General features: G+C 40.7%; 1 protein-coding gene across 6 annotated transcripts in view; it reads left to right on the top strand.

The window, feature by feature from the left end:
* DAB1 (DAB1, reelin adaptor protein) overlaps positions 1 to 11,509 on the top strand; it is a 253,512-nt gene extending 242,003 nt beyond the window's left edge. For 5 of the 6 annotated variants that reach the window (XM_023759973.1, XM_023759972.1, XM_023759969.1 and 2 more), the window contains one exon: positions 8,117 to 9,375. Coding sequence is in view for 1 of the 6 variants with exons in the window: in XM_023759970.1 (XP_023615738.1) it covers positions 8,117 to 8,161 (45 nt within the window). In the remaining 5 variants the exon portion in view is untranslated. Of the gene's footprint in view, positions 1 to 8,116 lie in introns of all 6 variants that reach the window. The other variant, XM_023759971.1, reaches the window with a different exon arrangement.
* The last annotated feature ends 5,480 nt before the right edge of the window (positions 11,510 to 16,989 follow it).

Here is a 16,989-nt window from a genome sequence, read left to right as displayed (position 1 = left end):
ATTCTCCACTACCTTGGATTATGTACATTAGACCTTCTGTTAAATAAATTCTACCATAAGGACCCAGGCCATTGGCTGGGAGATTTTGCTTTGTACTTTATATTTTCAGATAATTAACTTTTAACATGCCTCGACACAGTTTTGAAGTGGGGAAGGAAAAAAAAAACCCACTTCTTAGCTCTCTGACCTTCCCTGTCCTGTAGTCAGAATGACACTAGTTAGGGCCTCACAGGCCTCTTTTCACTTCCAAAAAACAAACAAACAAACAAACAAAAAACAACAGTCTTATAGTTACATGTAAATCATCATAAGCAGCTCCTAGCTCCAAAGGAGGGCTGGACTCTAACCTGCAATGAAGCAATTTTCTCCCCTTGAAAGCTTAGCCTGGCAGTTTTACAATTGCCTATCAAGAATTGCATGCCAAGGGGCTGATGCCAGCCTTGCAGACATATCCCCAGCCACCCACCCGGAAGTCCAAATGAGCCTTTCCGGACCTCTCCATCAATAGCAAGCCACGTTTGGTTTTTCTGTCTCCATTCCATTCACCATCCGACCAGCTGGAAATTTACTAACTGCAATTTCTTAGTGCCTTTCCAGGCGTTCAGAGAGGATAACATGCAGGGATGGTTCCATCCGTGGTTTTATTTTCCCCTGTGCCTTCATACAATGGGAAAGCAGGAGTCCTGTCTTCCTTATCGCCCTCACAACCATTATCTCCAGCTGTTTTTTTTATTAGAAATACCTGCACAATTCTGAGTAGGCAGGGTGACATCTGTTGATAAGTTAAAGCCGCTTTGCACCACAGTAAGAGGAAACCAAGGGACGCCAGCCTTGAAGGTGGGAGCTTCGGGGCCCATCTCAAATGGCATTCCTGTGTTAGCAATAAAGCGAAATATCTTCAGTTATTTCCTTTTTCCCCTCCCCTTCCACCTGGGAGAATCATGTGTCTTTGAAAGACTGGGTCAATGGGGGCAAAAAAGAACCCAAATAATATTATAATGGCTGGTGTGGGAATGGCAGGTAATTTATACTTCACTGATGTGTTGCTGGACCAATTTTAAGGGCAAAATGTTAGCGTTTGAGGAGATGAAAGAAAAATGAAAACATTTATTTGGTTTAATGGCTAAGTAAATAAACTGCCTATCAGACTTTCCCAGCTGTCAAGCCAAAGTAGCGTCTGTAACAATAGGGAACTGTTTGCTCTGTCTCCCTTACTAACAGCAGATATTGCCATAAATAACAAGCTGCTGTCGTTTTTTAATACTGATCTTCATAGCAGGAACCCAAGACATATAAAATAATACCTGATGAATTTCTAGTGTTCGAGGGAAAAGAAAGCTGAACTTCAGATGCTCAGAGAAGAAGAATAGTAAAAAAAGAAAAAGGAAAAAAGAGGAAAAGGAAAGAAGAAGAAGAAAAAAAGACACACAGAGTTCAGGGGACTTGGGTCTGAATGATGGTTCCAAAGCAGATGGCTCTAGACATATAACCCCTCTAAACCCTGGTCCCTCATATGGGTAAATATGGATAATTAGAACGGCTCCTCCCAAGGCTTCCCAGAATCATACGATTTCATGACTAAGAAAGTGCTTTGCAAGCTTTGAAAGTACAATATGTGTCTTCAGGATGATTATTACTATTCTGTTTTTGAGTAGAACCAAACAGCAGAGTCTTAAAACAGAAAGCCACAGGAACAGAAAATAATCCGTCCATTCCACAGGCATGGCACTTAGAGGGAAGTCCAACCCACGCCATCGGGAAGGCTCAGGCAAGAGATGTGAAGGGTCTGGCTGAGGGCACCGTCAGCCAGGATGGGGAGGTAGGCTTTGGGCCAAGAGATACCTAAAAGATGACATCCGGAGGAGATTAAGACTGAAGGGAAATGGGAGGAAGGGGACGTAGTCTAGAGTTACCCCAGACTCCTGGTTTTGAGGCCTAGGTGGTACCAATCCCTGCACTAAGGTACATAAAACAACATGCTTGAGCAGAAAAAGGCAGGTTTAGTTTGAGACCAGAGATCCTGGATGTGAGACTCTGGAGGTCAGAAAAGAAAAACAAACAGGAGATCGAGATTGCAGCATGGTTTTAAGTCACGTGGAGTAGTGGGCACAGCTAGAATACACTGTTTGCCCTGTACTACCAGCCAAAGGAGCTGGGCTAGATGGGGGAGCGAGGAAACCAGCACAGAAATGGAATCAGACCTGGGCTGCCCTCCTGGCTCTCCACCGTCTCTCCTGGACTTTGGGCTAAACAGTCATCAGATCTGGAGGCTTCCGTGTCTGCCTGTAAGACAGGAACTGCCAGCCTGAGGGCCCTTCTTGCTCTGACACCTACAGGTGGTGGTGGAGAGGGCAGTGGCTGGATGTGCGTCCAGGAAACTCTAGGAAAGACAAATCTAATTGATAATGGTCAGAAGCCGATCAGTGGTTGCAGCACCTGAGTGAGGGGTGGACTGAGAAGGACACAGAGTTTTAGGGTGAGGAAATGTCCTACTTGATTACGGTGGGTAGGCACACAGGTGTGTACGTTTGTCAAAACTCATCAAACTGCATAGGCAACATAGGAACCTTTCATTGTATGTAAATCATACCTCAGTGAAACTGATTTAAAAATCAGAATCGGTAAATTCATAGAAATGGAAAGTAGATTAGAGGTTACTAGGGCTTGGAGATAAAGGGGAATAGGGTGTTACTGTTTAATGGAGACAGAGTCTGTTTGGGATGAAGAAAAGAGTTTTGGAAATAGTGGTGATGGTTGCACAACATTGTGAATGTAACTAATGCCATTGAATTGTATAATTGATTAAAATGGCAAAAGCTATGCCATATATATTTTACCACAAAAATTTTTAAAGCTAAAAAAAAAAAAACCTAGTTATATTCTAGGTCTGCTTTGTGCTGGCTGAGTGACCTTGGGCAAGTCACCAAATTCTGGGGAGCCTTGCTGCTTCTCTGTAAATGGAGATGGGATTGCCCAGGGTACAGCCTCAGTGTGACGCCCACGTGAGATCACGGATGTGATACAGAAAAGGCCTTTAGAGACTGCAAATGTTTCTGTAAATGTAAGCTGTTATCACTCTGTGGTTCTGCCTGGCTGCTGTACGTGAGCACATGATTCATACTTGTGTTCTGGTCTGCAAGTATGTGGAAGTCTCTGTTCTCCACAGGGCCTGCAGCCAGATTCCTCAGATGAACGCACATTCTTTCTGTCCAGTTTCCCGGGCTGATCCACAGACAGTATTAGGTTTCATCACAGAGCCCAGTTGTAGCGGCTCTTACATGCTGTGAAGGAGAAGCCACCGACAGGTGATTTTAGGCCTAAGAGCATCTTCTGCAGAGTAAGCATAAAGGCAGGGGCCAGACATATGGGAACCTAGTCTGTCTTAGAGACTGCCTCCTCTGTGCTAGGCAATCTCGGTGTATTTTCCCCTTTAATGCTCACGGCACAGCTCACAGAGAGGATTTCTAGCTTCATTTGACAGATAAGGAAACTGGCTCTCAGATGGCTAAGGGACCATCACAGAGTCCTATGGGTACTAAGTGGGTAACAGTGAGAAAGAAGATGGCAGCCTGGCAGCCAGGAGCCCCACCCTCACAGCAAGGCCTTGGTGCTCTGTTGACTGTGAACTAACTAATTCACTGATCATCAGCATCAGACAAGACCACTCTGTGACCATGATGGTCAAGACAAGATCACTCAGTAGCCATGGCCCAGGACAGGCAACATAAGCATCGTCCACAGTATAAAAATGACCAAACATCCTTCTCTCCTCCCTTTAACCTTGCTCCATTCTTTCTACCCTCAAGATGAGATTTATTAAAATAATCATAGTCCTGCTTCCTAAGGGCATCCACCCTAGAGAAAAAAACCCTTACATTCTTGGCTCTCCCCCAAATCATCTAACATAAGCCCAAGCCTGTAACAAGCCCTTCCTAAGGCCCTCTTACACAGATACCGTGGCTCCCTCACTACAGTGAGTAATCAGCCCAGCAGGTTCCACTGGAAGTGTGTCCCCAGGGGCCTCAGGCTGCAGGGAATTGGCAGTGGGGATACTAACTAGATCTGCCTGATTTCAAATCTGCATGCTTTCATCCCTTCACTGCACCTCCCAGCAAACAGGGGAGTCAACTTAAGTCAAAGATTGGTTAGTTGGTTTGGGTTTTATTTGTATTGTCTGGTTTTCCATCTACTTTATTGTCCTCTAGAAATGAAGATATTAAGATGCCAGGCCCAATTGAGCTTAAAGTTCATGAGGATTCACCAGTTCCTGATAAAAGAAGAACTGCTCATTCATTCACTCACATCCTCAATCTCCATGTTGTTAGCAGGTGTGCTGCCCATGTTCCAAGCTCTCACTCAGCATCTGGGATGCTGATGTGAAGGATGTAGTGGAGCTCACTGTGTAGAGGGTTTAGGAGTTACATGGTGGCACTGTAGACAGAGGTCTACACTGAGCACTAGAGAGTCTAGGAAGCCATTATATTTGAAATGATTCTGAAAGTATGGAATCTCAGGTGCAGGACAAAGAGAGGCCCAAAGGCAGGAGGAACTGCCTGAGCAGAGTCTCAGAGATGGGAAAGGCCTGCCTTGTCAGGTAGACCAGAAGTACCAGATGGAAGGGGGCATAGGAGAGAGTGAAGCCATATTGGAAAGGCCTCCTGTGCCATCCTGAGGCGTTTGCATTATCCTTGGGGTAATAAGGAGTCAGGAGGGTCATTTCAGGCAGGAGACTGGCATGACCAAATCCATTTTACAAAGAACATTGTGGCAGAGGTGTTAAAAAATGAAACTTTTTTTAAAGCCTGCTATACGTGACCTGATGGTTGAGTTTGACTCATGGTCTGGAAGGGGCATTTATTAGCTCTAATGGACTAGGAGACTAATGGGTCTCATGTGCCCAGCAAAGGAGCTTTGGCCTTGCCCTGCGGGTAATGGGGAGCCTTTGAAGGTTTTGAAGATGTGGTCAAATCTGCCCAGTGAAAACTAAAGACACCAGCGTGCTGTGCTAACGTGTGATTCCATTTAGACATTTTGGAATGTTGAAAACAGCCTCAAGACCCTATCATGACCTTGTGGGAAGTCAGGTTGGAAATTTCTGGGTCAGGTGATTTCCAAGCTCCCCCAGCTCTGACAGTCTAAGATTTGGTAACAAGGAAGGCAAAGCTGCTGCCCAAACGGATAATGCATCACAGTGTCAGACTTTGGGACGATCTGCGGCTTGGGGTTTCCACGCCACTGCTCCCCTTCATTAGTGGGGATAATTGAGAGTTGACTGCACTCGTTACCGCTGTTGTGATGGGTATTTGAAGCTAAATTCCAGCAAGCAGGGGACGTGTGAATATTTATCTCAGCTGCAGAAAGTTAATGCAGTGTGGCATTAATTACCCCATCTGAGCCTGCTGTCTTCTTCCGTTTTAGGGTGTCATTCTCCGTTGAATAAATTAGTTCCAAACTTAGAACAGAGCACATTGTAGGGTGAGATCAAAGCAGCCTGAATTCTGAGGGCATCCAAAAAGAAGAGTGGGCTGAGGAAGTCTACTCAGAGAAGATCAAGAGTCATCCTGATAGCCTGGCGTAGGCCCCAAAAATGGCTTTTCCCAGGATGTGTACTTGACAGCTCCACCTTGGCTCACCCCACCTCCCCCTTCCTCCCCTCCCCCCACCCCCGAGATTACAAACACACAGGAAACGAACAAGTTTAGCCTTACAACAGGTATTGGAAACATTTCAAGATGTTGACAGAGAATAGATTAGGTGCTTAATAAATCATCTTGTTCTAGATCTTGCTAGATTAGATTTTGAGAGAATTAAAGCCAAATTAGAGTGTTTTTACTAAATAATGTTGGTATTGTTTCGTAGTCATTCATTAATTCAACAAACTTTTATTGCACACATACTGTGCTAGGTTCACATGTAAAATAGCAGAAGGAACTGGCGAGTGGTAACCAGAAGCAGGGTGTGGAAGAATGGGCCTCCATACTTTGTCTTTGGATACTTGGAAGAAGAATTGCATGTTTTCGTTATGTTTAAAGGACAGAATAAAGTCCCATGGATATAAAGCATTGGAGGACAAATTGGTTCTCTTGTACATTATGAAATAGGGTGCCTGGAAGGCTAGGAGGGGCCTTCTCCCTGTAGGAAGATAAACAAAATCCTATATAATAAAAGGCTAATATGCAAATCGACTGAACGGCAGAACAACCGGTTGCTATGACACACACTGACCACCAGGGGGCAGACATTCAATGCAGGAGCTGCCCCCTGGTGGTCAGTGCGCTCCCACAGGGGGAGCACTGCTCAGCCAGAAGCTGGGCTCACGGCTGGCGAGCGCAGTGGCAGTGGCGGGAGCCTCTCATGCCTCCGTGGCAGCACTAAGGATGTCCGACTGATGGCTTAGGCCTGCTCCCCGTGGGCTCCCAGACTGTGAGAGGGTGCAAGCAGGGCTGAGGGAACCCCCACCCCTGAGTGCACGAATTTCGTGCACCAGGCCTCTAGTAAGTGTATAAGAAAATAGCCTGGATTCTATTCTCAGCATGGTTACTAAGTAACCTTGTGACTTTGGTGAAACAAAACCTCTCCTCTCTGGGCTTCAGATTCCTCATCTGTAAAATGATGGATCTGGACAAAATTATCTTTTAGTCCATTTCAACTTTACAATCAAGATGAACAATGTGATATATGAGACACAGGAGAGGCAGCACAATGACCCTGAGATCACATACCTCCCTGACCTTCCGTTTTTATCTGCAGAATGAGGATGGAAAGAATAAAAGCTATTCTTAGAACTCTTAGGCAGATAAAATAAGACACGAGGGAACTTGATAAACTCCAAAGCACTCTACACACTACAGCTTGAAGAGTTGGACCCTTTTTTATCAGCTGTTGTAATAGACTAGGGAAAGTACTGGACCTACTTTTAAGTCTCATGCCCCAAACTCACTAGCTGTGTAACTATGCGCAAATGACTTAACTTTTCTGTGCTTGATTTCTCATTTGCAAAAGAGATCAAACATCTGCCTTGCATGGCTATTGTGATAAATTAAAAAGTCAGTGTACTCTAAAATGCCTAGTGTGCTAGGCCCACAGGAGGGGCTCACAGGATGCCATTTCAATGTGATAGTTCAAGAAAATAAGCAAATAAAAAGGATCCACTACTACTTACATGGCAGGATACAGGCTAATATATAATATATGGCATAATTAGGGTGTAGCTATGTTTATTTACTTCTGGAACAAACATCCAATAGTGGCAGCATAAAGGTCAGTTTTAATGGAAGGGCCTATCTATGGTATGCTTAAGACAAGAGCATTGACCTAGTCTTCCTTGGCTAGTGCATCCCAGGCCTTTGACATGAAGTCCTGAAGTGCTTTCAACAAGGCCAAACACCAGGAAAGGTTGCTATGTTCTATACAGAATGCCTTGTGTATGTATGTCTCAGGACAACTCCAATGTGCGCAGGCAAAGGTCTGGCCCAACCTGAAACAGCAGATGGAATGGAAACAAGTCCCAGAAGTTTTTAACTAAGATCTAAAGGCACAATTGCTGTTTCCCTTGCTGTGAAGTGTGCCCAGTCATCACTGCTTAAAGAAACCAAAGGACAGGTCGAAATAAAATTTCAGCCGTATCAAGTGGACATTCATAAAACTGTGTTGAAAAAAATCTCCACTTGAGTCATTATAATAGTTACTATTTTCTGAAGACTTGTTATGGCCAAGCACTGTGCTTAGATGTTTTATCTCTAATCCTTCAAAAACCCTACAGGATGAACAGTATCATTCCCATTTCATGGTTGGGAAACTGAGTCTCAGACAGGATAAGTTCCTTGTCCATATCACACAGCGTGTTCAGCTCTCTCTACTATATCATGCTATTTTCCTAACAGAGAAATCAGTCTCACTTGAAAACCAAGGACAAAACAGGGTGAGTAGTTCTTCCTGATGATTAAAATAAGTTGCCAAAATGATATGCACCATGATCAAATACTCCAAAAATCACCTAAGGTCATCCATCATACATTGTCACCTTTCTGTTCTAATCCCAAACTCTCCTTCCCAAATTGTCTCAGAAATTCATATCTGGAAAAGAATGGGTCTCACTTTGTCCCTCTGTCCCTAGGAGCTGGAGCCTCTCTATGCGCAGATACACAGACCTAAGAAATAGCATCAATGCGGGCTCGTGGCGGGTGCTTCTTCAAGACTAGCATGGAAATCAGCATCGCGACAGGCTCTTATATTCTTTCACCTCACTTCATCCCACAAAGAAATTCATAATTGCCCAATGGAACTTGTTTGGAGGAAGGAACTAAGAGTTTTTGGCAACCAACAGCAGATACCTATGGCAGCACAACAAAACAAGGACACACAAAAGTATAAGAAAATTATACCCAACGTTAAATCACAAATCAAGCAAATGCTTACCCAACAAACATTCTGAGCTCTCTAAATGTGGATTGAGAATGACCCCCCTCCCCAAGTATGCAAAATCATAATTCTCTTTTTATTTCTCTACATGTTACCTGCTGTAGAGACGTCAAACTTGGAGTGACAGGCCTCAGAGTCTTACAGCAAGGTTGGCACTGACTTCTTTTAGGCAAAGGAAGAGGTCCTCTGTGACCACACTCTCATCATCCATATGCCTTTTGACATGTGATGATGTTACTTTATCACTGCACAGGGCCTGGTCTGCCATTTTCTCCCTTTCCTTCCTTTGTCATGTTTGAAAATTAATGGGTGTACAAATTTTGTATTGCTTTTGACTTTTTTAAGACATTGATGAAGAAACCTAAGTGGGGGAAAAAGTCTCATATGAATGAATTAACTTCAAATCGCAAGACAAATAAGTGGTTGATTATTCTTTATGATCAAGAATGTTGCCAAAACAACCTTTTAGCTATCTCTGCATCCTGGTGAAGAAAAACAGCTTTCTGTTTGAACCCTCATTCTGTGAGTAGGAAAGGACATCAAGTCCCATTGATGAGAAAGATGAAAAATGCATCTGATTTCCTAAGAAGCTCTAAATTCTAAGTACAATGAAACAATATTTTTTATTTTTCCGATCTCTTGCTGCTGTGATGCTATGCAGACAAGTGTCTTCTCCACGTGCCATTTTCAAAGAAAAGTCATTTGCCAAATAATTCTGGTATAATCCTAGTAATGTGGTCCTGGATCTTAAAAACTGACTTTCTCATGGAACAATGGTGGCATGAGTATTCAGAATAACAAACTGATTCTGTGATCATAATGGTTCATCTCTATCTCTTTTTGTACATCAGAAAATTCAAATGGGATTTTTATTTTATAACTTGAAAATAAAACCTTACCATTAAACTCTTTAAATATTTAAGGGAAATGGCTTTAAGGAGTTCTAATGAAAAAAATTGCCAGGTGTTTTTCTTTTTGTAAATATAAATGTTAATGAAAATGCTTTTTAACAATGCCATTACACTGTAGAGAAGGTAGCAGATTAAGTGCAAGATGTGACAAGCGTGATGGATGGGGCTGGCTTTCCAGATGTTACTCTGGAGCATATGGGAGGAGGCTGGAGTTCAGGGACAGCTGGCAGCAGCAGCTGGCCAATCAGCAGCTAGTGAACAGGAAGGGAGCATGTGACTCCATCATCTCATCTAGCATTTCCACAAGAGTGCCTGCCCTCCGTGTAAAACAAGAACAAGGCAACTCACATTTTGAAGGTCTGTCCTTCAGATTCTAACCCTCCCTCCTGCCTCTCCACTCCCACCTTCTCCCACGGAAATCACTGGACTATTTGTACATGAAACAGAAGAGTTTAAGCTTCCTTTTTTTACATGTATGAGACAGAAAAAGTGTAGTGTTTGGTTCGTATGTTTAGCACATGATTTTCATAAAGAATCTATATATTTTTGCCCTACAGAGAATTGTTCTACAGGTCAAGTGTGTTTTCCGATGTTCCTATGCAGTTACAGTATGTTGAATTTAGTGGTTTAACACTAAGAAGAAAACTTTAAAGAATCATGTAATTAATTGGATTTGAGGGTAATTACTATTATTTGGTTTTAAAATTTGAAAATTAGAATTTATATTGATATGATTAACTTAAATAGGCCTGCGTACTTTGGTTCCTCATATCAATAGAAACTGAAATGCTTTGGAAGAAGGTAAACTTGCTCGCAAAAAAAAAAAAATTGATAAGTCCATGTGGTGGTTACTATTGGAAGCCCAAATTTTACATTATCAGGTCACTGGAATCCAACTTTTTTCCAGTTAGGTAAACTGACCAAATGTCCATTACGGAATCCATGTAAATGTCATCCTAAGGCAGAAGGTCTGAAGAACCAGAAAAGTGAGAAGGGCCATTTCCCTCCCTCCGTAGCTATCACTGTTGGTCCACATGACTCCTCCAGAAAAGTGCATGCATTTGACAATGAAGTCATCTTTTCACATGAAGGAGGAAATGGGAAAGGCGTGAGAACCATAAGAGATGTCCTGAAACCAGTTTGATGGTGTTTTCTGGGGATTTAATAAGATGGGCAGTTCCCATGAGGAAATGGCTTACATTGCTATGTTGTCCGTAATTCAGATTCTAAACAAGTGGTGCTATCTTCTCCCTCAATATGGCTGTCTTGAGTGTGTCTGGCAGTATTACCCCATTGTACAGATTCTTTGGGTTGCTTCTAACACATTCGAAGTGAACCTTGGCAGAGGTCGCTGTATCAGTTAAAAACCGTTCTAGAGCCAATGTCATAGCAGAAGGTGAGAGCCCAGTGAACTCACCATTCATTGAATGTGACTGAAAATGTAACTGGCTCTGAGCTTAAAATGTATGGTCCATGTGATGCATTCCAGTGAGGGAAATAAAATCAAGTTGTTAGACTGCCATCCGTGTTATCATTGGCAGAATTCTGATGTTTAACAAGCACTGTTTGGTGAGCTCAGAACCACTGTATTCTATTCCAGGAGTACAGTGGAATTTCCAAATAAGAGCTGAGGTGCCAATACCAAAGGGTCATGGGGAGTCTGCACAGTTCCAGTTAGATTGATAGAAAAATCCATGTGTCCAGCTGTTAATTTCTCATCCTCCACTAGCACTAAATTTGTCACTTTAAATTTTGAAACCAGGGAAACGCCACCTGTCATTCTGTTCCCACTCCCCATAGCTCTTCAATCTTTACATGCCGCAAGACTTTTGTGACGATTCGTACTCATCCCAGTGTCTGCTGAAACCCCATCATGTCATGTACCGGGCACCTTCTTTAAAAAAAAAATGTTTACTCTGTGGGTTTGGTTCATTTCAATTTCTGCGTTCTGACACCTATTTTTTTAATAAAGATGAGAAAGAGAAATGACTGTTGCCGTACATTTCTAGACCTACTTTAACTTTACCTCAGATGACAGTTTGTTAACATATATGGACACATTATTTTTAACTTTATGTACAATGCATTCAACAGAACAGCGAAATTTTTAGAAATTTTCCATTAATTTCTGTAACACACCATGTAAAACTTACAAATAAACATGTTTGAGAACAACAGCTTAGCCTGGTTTTATTCCACAAGTTTCTACTGGATATTCAGGTGAGGGCTTGAAAGAGGAAATCACTTCTCTCTAAGCTTCCATCTGACCCATGGTGGCCTTGACCTGGCACTGAAGGTGTGGGTGGGTGGTGTGGGTAAGGGTAGACAGAGAAAGCCTCTGTCAGAAGTTGAATCAGTTCATCTTCAATTGACTTCAGACACTGGATATGCTTGGGAAATTGGCCACAGTGAAAAATAAGGAGGATGTTGTCAGGGAAAGCACTGCCTGTGTAGATGTGGTGTTTGGACCACATTTAGCATGGGGCTTTCAAAGGGGGGAAAAGACTCAAGGACTAGCCCTATGGATTTAGAAATTCTTCTAAATAAATAAATAAATAAATAAATAAATAAATAAATACTAAAAAGCCCTGCTAAACTGTTGGTCGTTAAACCAAGGTTAATCTAGACTCTCATTGAGTTCGCCATAGTTCATTTCAAAGTCAGTTGCTTAAGGGACCCAAACGAAGGAAGCATTTATTCTTCACATTCCCTGCACGCTCCATACCAAAAAAAGCATAAAACAAAAAGAAGTCTGCAGCTGGACCTTGACTTTTATATGTATTGAAGAACCGATTATACGTGTGTGTGTGTGTGTGTATGTATATATATATGATTCTGTATGTATGTATTTATGAGTGTATGTATATGTATATATGTGTGTATGTGTGTCATTCTCATTTCCTCTTGTTACTAAAACAGTCTGTCTAGCCAGTAATCAGCCAGATTACAGATTACAATTAGGTCATTGAGATGCCAGAAAACACCTCTATTGAGGAATGGTTATGTTAATGGTGGCATAAACACATGCCCGCAATCTGGCCTCCTTATACAAAAAGTATTAAACAGATGTTATCGCCAACTTTGCAAAAATGAGGTAACAGCTTAGATTCCAGCAAAATAAATTTGAGGCAGATAAAAGAAACATTAAGAAACGCTCACTCCTGGATTGAGTTGCTAAAAACTGTTTCACAAGCTCTTCTGCATAACAACAGTGGCTCACAAATATTGAGAAGCTATTATGTGCCTGATAAGTGCCTGTTAGGTGCTAGACAACATGAACCAGGGAGATGTGATCCCCGATTTATCAATAAAGAAATTGAGACTCAGAAAGGTAGAATGAATGTCTTGGTAGAGTTGAGATGTGAACTTTGAGTCTTTACTCATAGTTGATTTTAATTTAAAAAAAATAGTTGGGCATTAACTCTTTTAAATAGTTCTATGCAGGCTTGTTGAAAAGCATTAACCTCCTTTACCTCTTCCCACACCTGTTGTTGATCTTTGGTAATAAGTTAGATTTTTAAGTTCCTCCAGTTTCAAGTAAAAATAAAAATCTATTAGATGTACTATCTTAAGTATGTTACTAAATACATAGTTTTTCCTTTACTTGGCGCTTTGAAAGGATATGTGTCTGAGGAATAAAGAATACACCTTTGGCCCAACTAGTTCAAGTTTAGCTAAAACCAAGCACTGGTGATTTACTTCTCCAACCCAAGTGAATCTTAAAGAAGTGACAAATTAAAAGCTGTCCTGTTTAACTGCTAGGCAGACACCAAGATAAGTCAGGCAGCCATTCCTGCTTTCATTTTGTGCCCGAGAGCAAACCCTTGTTGTTTTGACAGTAAATGTTTTTTGTTTTACTCTGAATGACAGGAGGAAAAATGCCTAGAATAAAAACAGGTTTCATTGAAATAAACCTTCAAAGCTTTTAAAGCTTTTAAAAGTTGTTTAAATTCAAGGGTATTGTGAGCAATGAGAGATTTTTTTTAAAAGGATGGAAATGGCTTTTAAGCCCTTTGGTGACCAGTTCTGAGTATTTATGTTAAGTATGAATAATAGCTTCTATCTGTAGGTTCAGCTCGTTTTCTGTTATTTATAAATTCTTACACAAACCCGAAAGGAAAGAGGTATGCAGTTTAGGAAATGGAAACTCCAAGATATTAGAAAACAGCTGTCAATCACCAGAGCCAAAAAACTCACTCAGAGGCCATCATAGTGCCCAGGGTCTGACTCCCAAGGCTCTTTCCTCCACTCCTGGCTGCTTCTGTGTGCAGGGTTCCTGTGATGTCAGATTGCTCACGCACTTTCTGTAAAACAGTTTGAATCTTTCCTTATTCAATTCCAGAGAGTATCTGTTCTATTAGAAAAATCACACTGTGCATTACCCTGACTGATTAGTACAGAAATTGATTCTCAAGTGAAATGACTGCAGGTATTTTAAAACAAAGGAAAATCCAGTCTTGTTCTCGAGAACAGTAATATCCCTAACCCAACCTAATGAATATTTAATTTCAAAACAAAATCCTTGCATTCGCTTTATCTTCCAAGGTACAGAGATCTGAAGAAGGAACCTCTTTGAAACAGGCTTTTTGTTCATCCTTTGCAGAAGAATATGAATGACTGCCAAGTGGAAAGTGTCTAAATATTCTTGTGAGATGGAAGCCTCTGGTGACTTGGGTCTTTAATCTTCTGAACAACCTCTTGCTACTTCTATCACTCATGCTGGGGTCTCAGGCGGGAGTGGGGAAGAGGCAGGAGTGGTTGGAGATGGAATGAGCAGCAATCAGGGCTGGCATACTGTCAACCGACCGTAAAGTGCTAAACTGTCCTTCATACCACACTTTCAGCAACTCTACTGTGCCTTCCCTTTGGGGGTGAGAAGAACCCTGAAGTCTGTCTCATTTCAGATTATAGGTCAGTGTCACTCACCTGTAGCTCTTGGCCACAAGCTCATAAATCTAGGAACTTAGTTATTAAAGGAAAGTTGTTTCCTCTTACCTGTCTGCCCTTTCAAACTTCCAGAGAAGGAAAAGAGTCGTCCGCAATCACACTGCCCATGGTGTGCTTTCAGGATGAATCAACATGACAGAGTAAACTAAAAATCAAGAAAACCTTACTCAATGGTTGGCCCACTTTTATCAGAAGAGAGATGCAGAGGTCAAGCAGGAAGATAGATGTTCCGTTGTTCTTCTTATTGTCCACTGAACTTAGGCAGAACCTGAGAAGTAGGGTACTTGAGCAAATCTCCACCCTTTGCCTATTACGTGTTGCTTTTCTCCCGTAAGTGGAGCACAGCGTCTTTATGGACTAGTCAATAAGGAGTTGCTTCTAGATGATGAACTCAATTCAGAACATGTTAGTTTAGGCTCTGGCTCCACGACGTTCCAGTTGTTTGACCTCAGACAAGTCACTTAGGCTTCATTGCTAGCATTCAGTTCACATGTAACATTCAGACAATACTATATACCTCACAGGGCTATTATGAGAAATAAAGTTGATGATATCCTACCTGGAAAGCAGTAAATGGTCAATACATAACCTATTACTAATATCAAAGAAAGTCTGGTAGCTATTGTGTGTTTTTGTACTCGATCCTTCCACTGTATACTTTATGCTCCAACATCCATTATCCCAGCACAGAGCTCTACCACGTGTGTGGGATGGCAGCAAGTGATTGTTGTCTCTATTGTACTGTCAAAGAAAGGCAAAGATGCATACCTCTTTGAAACTATTTTACTGGCAAAGTTTAAAGATAAAATTTACTATGAATTTATTCATGTAACAATGAGTTATGAAGCACAGGCTATGTGCCAGGTACTGTGATAAGCACTGGAGATTCAGCAAAAAAATTACAAGATGCATATATGACTGTCCCAACTTCAAGAAATTCAGACTCCAGTGGGAAAAATAGGTTAATAGATGAATAAATTATAGTAGAAACAGGGCTGAATCAAAGCATGTGCTGATCCTATGGAAATGGTGGGAGAGGGCTATAGAGAACATTGGTGTTAAGGTGGGTTTTAAATGAGTAGGAGTTTACCATGAGGTGATAGCAGTAGGAGAACATTAGCAGGATGGCAGGACCAATGAGCATAGTGTGCCGGAGTGGCTGTAAATGAAGGGGGAAAATGACACCGTGTTTAAGCTATTGAATAACACCAGAAAACAAGTTTCTCAACTCAGATTTCAAAGCTAGAATAATAAAATATCAAAAAAGTAGTCCAAATTATAGCCTAATCTTTCTAATGAATAATCAGAAATTTCTAAATTAAAGATTAGTTAATTAAACACAGCTGTAAAGCATAACTAAATAAAGTCGATTCTTGGAACACAGTAAGTCAAGGAAGTGTGTCTCATCTTAGCAGATACCAAAGGCATCTGCTAAAATTCATTATCGTCTTTGAGAGGAAAAATAAAAGGAAACTAGAAATAGAGCATTCCCTTCACATGATAAAGTACATCTATCTCAAGCCAACAGCCAATAGAAAATGTAATATGAAACTTGAGGGCATCCCCAATAAAATCAGACGGAGATCAAGGCTGTCAGCCATTACCTCTATCATTCAACATTTTCTGAAATTTGAGGCAATTTAATAAAAAGAAATCAAGTATGTAAAAGTAAAATGAGAAATTTATCAATGTCTGTAGATAATATTTTGTAATAGGAAATATCTATTAAAAGCTCTAAGAACTAATAAGAGAATTAAGGTGGTTAGTTTAATATATAAAAATCAATATTTTCTATATTGCTATAAATACCATTTAGAACACTTAATAGAAAAATTGATTCTATTACTAATAGCAAAAATTAAAATACCCAAGACTACATTTAGTACTGAAAATGTAAAATCTAGATTAAAAAAATTACAAATCTTTATTGATGGGCAGAAAGTAACAACAAATTGAGGAAGGTTCAACATTTTAAGGTCTATTCCTATTTATGACAATGCAATTCCAATCATAATCTCAGTTTTATATCTTCAACTTCATATTCTTAAGCATATCTGAAATAGAACAACATGTGAGAATATTCAAGAAAAAAATTAATGTAATGAGGATAAACTTATACTATGTGATCTCAAAACATAAAATCAAAATAATTTAAAATAATTGGCACAGGACAAAGAAAAGAATGATCAGTAGACATAATATAAGATATAGAAATAAGCCCAAGAAATTAATTTATAATTAATTAATGTTTAATTGAAAATATTCAGATCAGGCTCAGCCAGTATGGTTCAGTGGTTGAGCGTTGAACTATGAACCAGTAGGTCATGGTTCGATTCCCAGTCTGACCATATGCCAGGGTTGCGGAATAAATCCCTAATGTGGGCATGCAGGAGGCAGCCAATCAATGGTTCTCTCTCATCATTGATGTTTCTATCTCTCCCTCCCTCTTTCTTACTCTCTGAAATCAATAAAAATATATTTTTAAAGTACTCAGATCAATGATGATAAAGATTTTAATAAATGGAACTGGGGTAATAAAAACTGCTAGAAAAAGTTAGATTCCTACCTTATACCATATACTGTAGTTAATTAAAACTCATATAAATTAATATCAAATGTGTCATATGTAGCCATGAAAGTATATAGGAAAAATAAATGAATATTCATATTGAGGTAGGAAAGGCCCTCAAGTATAACACCAAATGCAGAA

The sequence above is a fragment of the Myotis lucifugus genome, unplaced genomic scaffold, assembly GCF_000147115.1.
Source record: "Myotis lucifugus unplaced genomic scaffold, Myoluc2.0 scaffold_168, whole genome shotgun sequence".
NCBI lineage: Eukaryota > Metazoa > Chordata > Mammalia > Chiroptera > Vespertilionidae > Myotis > Myotis lucifugus.
Note: the sequence above shows the minus strand (reverse complement) of the source record. Positions and strands in the feature narration are given on the sequence as shown.